This window comes from Hydra vulgaris, chromosome 05 (genome assembly GCF_038396675.1).
Source record: "Hydra vulgaris chromosome 05, alternate assembly HydraT2T_AEP".
Taxonomy (NCBI): domain Eukaryota; kingdom Metazoa; phylum Cnidaria; class Hydrozoa; order Anthoathecata; family Hydridae; genus Hydra; species Hydra vulgaris.
Window position 1 is genome coordinate 13110193 of NC_088924.1, and position 8827 is coordinate 13119019.

The 8827-nt window shown below is 28.9% G+C and overlaps 1 protein-coding gene across 2 annotated transcripts in view; it reads left to right on the forward strand.

The window, feature by feature from the left end:
- The window catches only part of LOC136071871 (uncharacterized), a 28289-nt gene extending 20369 nt beyond the window's left edge, over positions 1-7920 (forward strand). For both annotated transcript variants that reach the window (XM_065797416.1, XM_065797417.1), the window contains 4 exons: positions 1552-1783; positions 6306-6503; positions 6952-7050; positions 7236-7920. In XM_065797416.1, coding sequence (XP_065653488.1) covers positions 1552-1783; positions 6306-6503; positions 6952-7050; positions 7236-7502 — 796 coding nt within the window. In that variant the 3' untranslated portion in view covers positions 7503-7920. The remainder of the gene's footprint in view (positions 1-1551; positions 1784-6305; positions 6504-6951; positions 7051-7235) is intronic.
- Positions 7921-8827: the final 907 nt, after the last annotated feature.

Below are 8827 nucleotides of genomic sequence, written 5' to 3' on the forward strand. Positions count from 1 at the left end.
TTTATTCGCATCAAATCATTTGCGCAATTACTATCAAGAGTTCCTTAAGTTGGTTGGTATCTTTCTTAAAGGGGCGTGACATGGTCACTAATGCATTGCCTTTCAAAAGCCTTGCGGCCGTGGCTCAGTGGTTAGAGCGTTTGCTTTATAAGCAGGCGATCCAGGTTCGAAACGAGCTCTGGACATATTTTGGCGTCACGGTAAGGAAGGAGGCATGAACTTCCTGGTTAAATGCACATTCACGGTGCTCTGTGACAAGACCATTAGGACTTCTTGGGGCACCTAAAAAAAAAGAAGGCCTAAGGCTGTGGATTGAGCACAATGGTTAGCAAAGACCATATAAGGCATGAGGATGTGGATCTTCTTTTCTCAGTTCTCTCAGCATTGACTACAAAGATTCTTAACCTCTTGTGTGACATAATTAGACAATCTTAAAAAAATTCCTTTCTTTGAACTTTTTTTTAAAGCACATTGGTTGTATCTGGTTTTTGGCACATTCAGCCATCAGTGCTCCTCATCATTGTATCACCATTCTTAATGCCTTGAGGAGGAGAATAACCTGACCACCAAAAAGGCAGGGCAACAATGCTGACATGCAATCTTCACCAGGAAACCCTATGTTGAATAAACTCTCTGCTCATTAGGTAAATGAACATTAAGTGAGCTAGTAACCTTATTGATATTGTAAGTCCTTCTGTTTTATTGTACATTTTTATTGAAAACATCAAGGTTAGTAAATACATTTATTTAACCTAAATGTGTATGTTAACTAGTTAAATTTTATGTAACTATTACAGACGTAATGAAACGAAAAACAAATCTTTATTGCAAGAAAAGAGCAAGTAGCTATGAAAAAATCCCAAGATAGATAATTGCATTTAAAATCCTATTATAATGCCTATTATAATCCCAAGATAGACAATTGCACTTTTGCGTTTTTAGTTATGCAGTGACAATTGTGTATTTGCGTTTTTAGTTATGTAGTGATTGCCTCAAAACTAAAACTAGCAAAATCTGCTATACATAATGCAATCAAGCAATATTGCCCAGCTCTCTTTAATAAAAAATAAAAAAACACAAATGTACATAACCTGATTTTTAAAAACTTTAGATCAGGTTATGTACATTTGTGTAATTGTTTTTTGGTTTTCTCTAGTCATTGTCACTCCAAACTTTAGACCCATCCTGTTTTAAAATGTCGTTGCTACAAATGTGTAGTTCAAAATTGGTAGCTTTTCAATTATATATTGTTTATAAAGTTATTATTTATGATTTGTAGCTTTTTAAAAAAAAATTGTTTGCCTCATATAAGTTAAAAAATAATGGAAAAACTCTAAATTAACTTTTTACATTACAGTAACTCTTAAAATCTTGGTTTGTAATCCGAAAATGTGTTTTGTCATTAATTTGAAAATGAATATTGTTATTTCATTTGAAAATGAGCTTTGGTTATTATTATCAATACTTTAATGTAAAACTACATATGCTGCTCATGTTGTTGTTTTATGGGAATCATTAGTTACTAAGTATACGTGTGTGCTTTAATTTAAGTGTTGCTGTATCAGCTCGTGAAAGTGATGGTGGAGTTCATTCAGCTGTTCGCTCACTGATACGATATTTGTTACAGCAAGACAACCCAAAACGAGTAAAACGGTTCCACACTAAATCTTCAAGTTTAAATGTTATTTTCAGTGATCCAAGCTTACAGAATAAGTTTGTCCAAAGATTAGGAAGTGTGGATGATCATACCTTGGAAAAACTAAAGATTTGCAATATTAGTGAGGTAAATGATGATAAAAAGTTGTAATAATGTAGTTACATTTAATATATAGTAATAAATAGTATAGTTATAGTTGTTTTGTAGGTTCTCTTGAAATAACTTTTTGTTATTAATTATTATGAACATTTGATATTCATTACAGGTATTTTAGTGATTTTCTGGATAAGTATTAAAATAAGAAAGTTTAATTGATTGTACCTGACCCAATAACCTATGTATATAATAATAATGTTAGTATAGATAAGTATTAATCATTTAAAGTTAACTAGATAGTTAACTAACCTGAAACCACAGTCCTGTTTACAATATTTAAGATAATGTTTTATTTATACCCAACTACAATGTTTACAAAAATGATAAAAAATAATAATAAAGGTTTTTATTTTTGCAGTTGTATGTTACCAATATCATTTAATTGACAAGGCAAAGAGTATAAGTTTTTAGGACGATAACTTTAGATCTCTATCAATTGTCTGGTTTTGTTGCATAGATGTTAAAAGCTTTTAATTTTAATAATTTTAATAATAAGTAAAGGCCTTTGTTGCTCAGTCCGTAACTTAGTGAATCAGCAAACTTAATCATAAATACTATTTTAAGTAGCAAGAACAGTTTCTAAATTCTAGTGAAGGCAATATTTTGGATTTTTTACTACCTAAAGTCTTTGTTTTAAGCTTTTTTCAGTTGAGTGCTACATTTTTCTAAATATTTTTCAACATGTATAAGGGAGTCCTAAGTACATTTTTAATGATCATTTGGGGGTTAGCTGACTTTTAATTCAAGATTTCTACATAAAATACAGCAAGTTGTTGCAAATGACAAACATTATTATGTATTATCAGTTATGCCAAGCTATTTGGTATGCCAAATATAATATTTATGTATTGTTATTCCTATTTGGTATGCCAAGCTATTCTAAAAAAATATATAGATAGATTGACACAGCTCATGCTCTAGAAGTCATAGCATCGAGTTGAAAAAAGTAACTCTAATTGAATCACCTTTTTTTTATAAATATTGTATTGTTATTGTATCGGTAACCAAAAAAGTTTGTGCGGTTTATCCTAATTGCCTATTTCTAAGAAATGTATTAAGAAAACTGGTTGTGGTGGGGGGATGATTTTGCATATAAATTAAAGTTTGTTTTAAGGAGAATCAATCAGTGTGTTTCATAAGTTTTATTAGTGCGTTTTAAATTTAAAAGTCTTAACCGGAGTATGGCTGTGTCAGATACGATAATTCGCACCTGTTTACTTTATGAGTTCAAACTTGGAACCAAAGCTGCAGAAGCTTGTCGTAAGATATGCGCCGCTTTTGGATAAGGTACCATAGCAGAACGGACGGGTTAAAAGTGGTTTAAAAAATTTTCTTCTGGAAATGAAAACCTTGAAGATAAACCAAGATCTGGAAGACCATCCATCATAAACAATGAGGATATCAAGCTGGCAATCGAGCAGGACTCCAGTCAAACATGTCAGGACCTTGCCTTAAGATTTAATGTAAGTGATGAAACTATTTGTTTACATTTGCACCAACTTGGAAAACGTTGGAAGTTGAGCAAATGGGTACCTTATGAGTTGAGTGAAACGAACAAGCTACAGCACTTAGCCATTTGTTCTTCATTGCTTTCCCGCCACAATTTAGTGCCATTTTTTGACCGGATGTTGACATGCGACGTAAAATGGATTATGTACTGCAACAAAAAACGAACATATCATTGGTTAGCCAGTAATGATCCAGTACCGATGACTCCTAAACCAAGCATTCACTAACAAAAGGTTTTACTGTGTGTATGGTGGACTACAGCAGGTATCGTTCACTATGAGTTGCTACCAAGTGGACAAACCATTACTGCTGAGATATACTCAGCCCAATTGGACAGAGTTTGGGTTGCTCTTCACCAAAAACAAGCAGCTTTGGCAAACAGAAAAGGTGTTGTATTCCACTAGGACAGCACCAGACCGCACACTGCAAAAATCACTTGGGAAACTCTAGCACGTTTACAATGGGAGATTCTACCTCACCCTCCGTGTTAACCAGACCTTACGCCAAGCGACTATCGCCTGTTTTTGGCCCTGGATAATCATATGAGGAATCGACAGTTTCGAAAAGATCTTGAAAATGTTTCGAGAAGATCTTGAAAATGAGTTAATTCAATTTTTTAGCTACCATACTCAAGACTTTTATAAAAATGAAATATACCAGCTTGTTTCACGATGGGATAAAGTTATTCTTGCTGAAGGAGACTATTTTTCAGAATAAATTTTATTAAAACTGTTTTTATGTGTATTTATTTATGGATCTGCAAAACTGCACGAACTTTTTTGGTTGCCTGATATAATATAAATCACAGTGCAGTGTAAGATCTTGGTTGATTTTTTTTTATTATGAATAAGAGTTTTTTTTTTGCTGGATCAACTTCAATAATTTGTTTTGATTTGAGTTAAATTAATTTCACTTTTTTTAAATTATATTTTAAAAAAGTGAATAATATTTATAAATATATTTATGCGGTCGTGGTGTAGTGATAGAGCGCTTGCCTCATAAGCAAGAAGTTCCGGGTTCTATTCCCACCACATCCCTGGTAGTACCACGCTCAACTTGTTTCTCCACGCAGCAGCCTTGTTCATCAAAGTTCATGTTTCACAGTTACGGAGTTGAGAGAGGGTTGTAACCACAACCAAATGTGTGTGTGTGTATATATATATATATATATATATATATATATATATATATATATATATATATATATATATATATATATATATATATAAATTTATTGGCAGGTAGAGAAACTTAATATGTTTCTATATTTTAGAAACAAATACAGTTTATGCTCTTGAAAAATGTATGAAAAATTAAAACATATTGTAGCTAATTCAGCAAAAAAAAAAAATCTTTAATCATTATCCACAAAAAAAATAAATGTAGAAAATCTACCAAGATCTTGTTTTGTTTGTTTGATCACCAAGATCTTGTTTTTGTCTTGTAAAGTATGTCTTACTCTACTGTGATTTTTATTATACAATAAAAATACATTATTTATTCAAAAATGGTGGTTTATTTATTATTAGGTACTTTCATTATTAGACGTATGCCCCCCTTTTTCCATGGAAGGAAAAAAATATTTTTTGTTTTTCAATTTCTGGTCAATATATAAAATTGCCTCTAAAAACCCAAAGGACAGCACAACTTCTTTCTATTTAACACTAACTAAAGTAATAACTAGATCAGCTGATTCATAAATTCAATCACCTGATGTTGATAAACAACCATATTTACAAAATTCTTTATCAAAAACCAATCAAATCTTGAATTTAAAGTATCAATAAAATCGTGCAACCTTTACACAATTTCTAACCAATTCTGTTTTATAGTATGTTTGGGAAAGAGGTCTGCAGTATGTTCCATTATGATAGCATTAATAGAAAATGTATAAATATTTTAAAATATAAATTCTATTAGTTTGTATAAATAATATGTTGCAATTGTTGCAAATATGTTGTTTGAGAGTTAATATTCAATTTCTATAAAATATATATATAAAAAATTATATATAAAAAAAGGCTTTTTATAGCAATTTTTATAAAAATTTTATTTGTTTTAATTTAAAATTATTTTATTTTAATTTATTTTAATTTTAAAGTTTTTACAGAATTTTCAGAGTTTCTATAAAATTTTAAAAAGCATGTTAAAGGTTACAAAAGAATTTTGTTTTAAGTAGTCACAGCTAGCTCCTCTTAGAGTTCAAAATGGTTGACCAAGTATTGTTTAGTGTCACCCATCGCCTGATTGAGTAACAAATTTTAGAACTATATATTTTTTAAATAAAATAGGTAGTGCTAGGTGCACAAGTCTCCCCTACCACCATAAACTATGTTACTTTATACACAAAGAATGATTATACTGTCAAGTATATTTGTACTGTTCAAAATATAAAATAAAATTTTAATTTTAGTGAAAGTTTGCGTTCCACAGCGTTTGTAGTCATATCAATAGCTAACTAAATTACTATTGTATACTTTATAAAAATACTCAAAAGCATATCTCCACCATCCAATATGTATCCATATCTCTATTAAAACTTAGGTTCATAGTCTTTTGAAATTTTTTTAATAATTTACCTTTAATAATGTTTATATAAATTGAATAATATCCTTTTGAGCTATTGTATTTCCTTAAACTGTCAAATATATTAATTCTTTTCTTATTGATTATTAACGAAATTGTTGCTTTAGAAAATTGTTCAACTATTTGATTTTACCTTAATTTACAGACCTAAAAGCAAACGTTTTACAAATACATCTCGAAAATAAAAATGCGTCATTAAAATAAAACATAATAAAGTCATATGAAATATTACAACATTAAAAAAAATAGTATTAAATCTGTTTAGAACAAGATATAAATCAATAGAGTTTAAATTGGTAAAACAATGTTAGCAAATAAAAATGTTAGCGAATAAAAAAACACTTAAATAGTAAAAATTAAAAAACAGTAATCTAACTCAAAATACTTTTGTATTTAGGTTGACAATATTCTCCGCAGTTGTGAACTTAAAGTACATGAAGTTGAAACCATTGTGGTATCCTTTCTTATAGCTGTAAAAAACTTTAAAAAATCGTGTTGTGTTGCCGGAGTTACAGATTCAAGTACATGCACAATAGAGCAATGTATAAGTAATTTAAATGATTCAATCATAAACGATGAGAAAGATAGTTTAAAAGTAATGTACTATTTCAATTAAACACATCTATTTCAAGTTTTTTCTAGTTTCATTACACTTTATTTTGTATTTTCTTTTTTTAATCTATTTGTCTGTTATTTTCTGATTTTGACAATAATTTCTCTCTCTTTCCTTGTTTTTAACCAAATTTGGTTGGTAGTTTTTTGGGTTTCTAGCAAGTTTTGACATATTTTATTTAAATAAATCTTTCGACAACCCACCACTGCTACTATACAGAACACGTGCATTAAATTGAATGCGAAAAGTTCCTGGATCCAACCATTGCTTTAATTTATTTTTATGGTAATCTCTTAGTTACAGTTAATATATTCCCGTGTGTGGTGTGCAGTTTGACCCGGTTTTACTCTATATTCCCGGTTTAAATCTTTTTTTTTTTCTAGTATTTTTTCGAATGTAATTTTAACTTTATTAATTGTTGTTATCTCAGATTGTAGAAGAAGATAGTTGCATGAAAATTCAAGTTACTTTGAACCCTGTTGGTATACCAAGTGCATTAAAAAGAATTTTTGATATTTACAATAACGAGGTATTTTTCCAAATTTTTATAGGGTTCTATACAACCTTTAGACTAGAAACATTCATTTGTGATAAAACCGAATTATTTACAAAGGTTTAAATAAAAAATAAATTCTGAAATTTAACAAAATATTAAAGTTATTCACAAAAAAATAATGATAAAATAAATATTATACTTGAATAATTTGAATTTAGGTTTCCAGATATATGCAGCGCATTATATTAGAATTTCCGAACCATCAATTATCTCTTAATGACTTTCGTGATCAAATAATTGAGCAGCAAAAAAATTTAAATAGTCAAAATGGTTTTCAGATCAGAATTAGTAAAAACGAAATTAAGTATGCTAGCTCTTGTCTCAAGGAAAACATTTTACGTGTAAATGATACCATAACGTTAATAGAAAAATCATTGAAGATAGCAACTACCTGTAGCAATCACATTAAAAATATTTTGGTTTAATACGATCAGGTTATGAGCTGTTTACAACGGGCTTTGAATAATTCCCACAAACAAATCTGTTATTGGAAACCATCTTATGTCTAAAATGATCAAGAAAAACTTATTTTTTTTTTTTTTAATAAAAAAGATGTTTTTTTTTTGTTTTTTTTTTTTATAGTAGACAATTTCTGAATGTATAAATAATAGATATATCTTTGACAGTGCGTCAAAAATATATCTATATAGCTGACATTTTTTATGCACCAGTAAAAAGTTTGATGAACATCACCGTATAGATTTACTTCTGATTTTTATTACTTATTTTTTCATCTCATTTGTATTAATTTTTGTTTATGCTTTGTTTTAACATTATTTTATTAAAATTTTTGTAAATAGTGTAATTTTACAGATTTTTGCAAAACGGTCCGATAGAGAAAAAGAACTCGTTTTCTTGGGATTCCACCGGTCGCTTTTATTGCTCTCATTATGACATCTTTATATATTTTTATTTGAAAATTTATATTTGAAAAATAGAGTTACATTTGAAGGAAAAGTAGAGTGGTTCTCGCCTTTCTCCAAATAAACGCCTGGTTTTTATAAGCATGGCATATTTCTTATTGCTTATTTAAGCAATATAAACGTGTAGAGTATGGTTGCCGATATTGCACCCTCTAAGAATAAAGTCGAAAACAGAAAATATTCAGATTAGAAAAAATATTGTTTTCTATAACTTGTTGATAAACTGTTCTAAAAAAATATTTAATATTAATTTTCAATGCCAAATCATATATTTGTGTACAAAATCTAGCATTTATCAATTATTTATTATCTTACATTTTATTATATGTGAATCCAATATAAAACGAACTACCATTATATTTTGTGAAACTAGAAACATGTAAAATACAAAAAATATTACTAGTACAAGCGGTTTCTTGATGACAAGATCATCTGGTCTTCGGCAAGTTTCCTGCGTTTTCCAATGTTGATGATACCCTGCAGTTATATTTTTTTTATTCTATAAAATTGTGAGATAAATTTTTTTTCCTCTTACCATTATATATTTTATTATTTTAAACATTGTAAATTTGTATCAGTTATATAGAATCACAACATTGTAAATATAAAAGAAAAAGAAAAAAAAAACTGTATATCTTTCCTGGAATGGGCTGAAAACAGATATCACCAATTAAAGTATAATTTTTATATTAAATGTGGTAGCTAGACTTTTGGTAGGAAAATGATGGATATTACTGCAAACTATATTAATACTATAAAACTGTATACACAAAATCATTATTTTCGGCAAAAGTTATAAATATAATGTCTTTGTTTTTGAATAACAC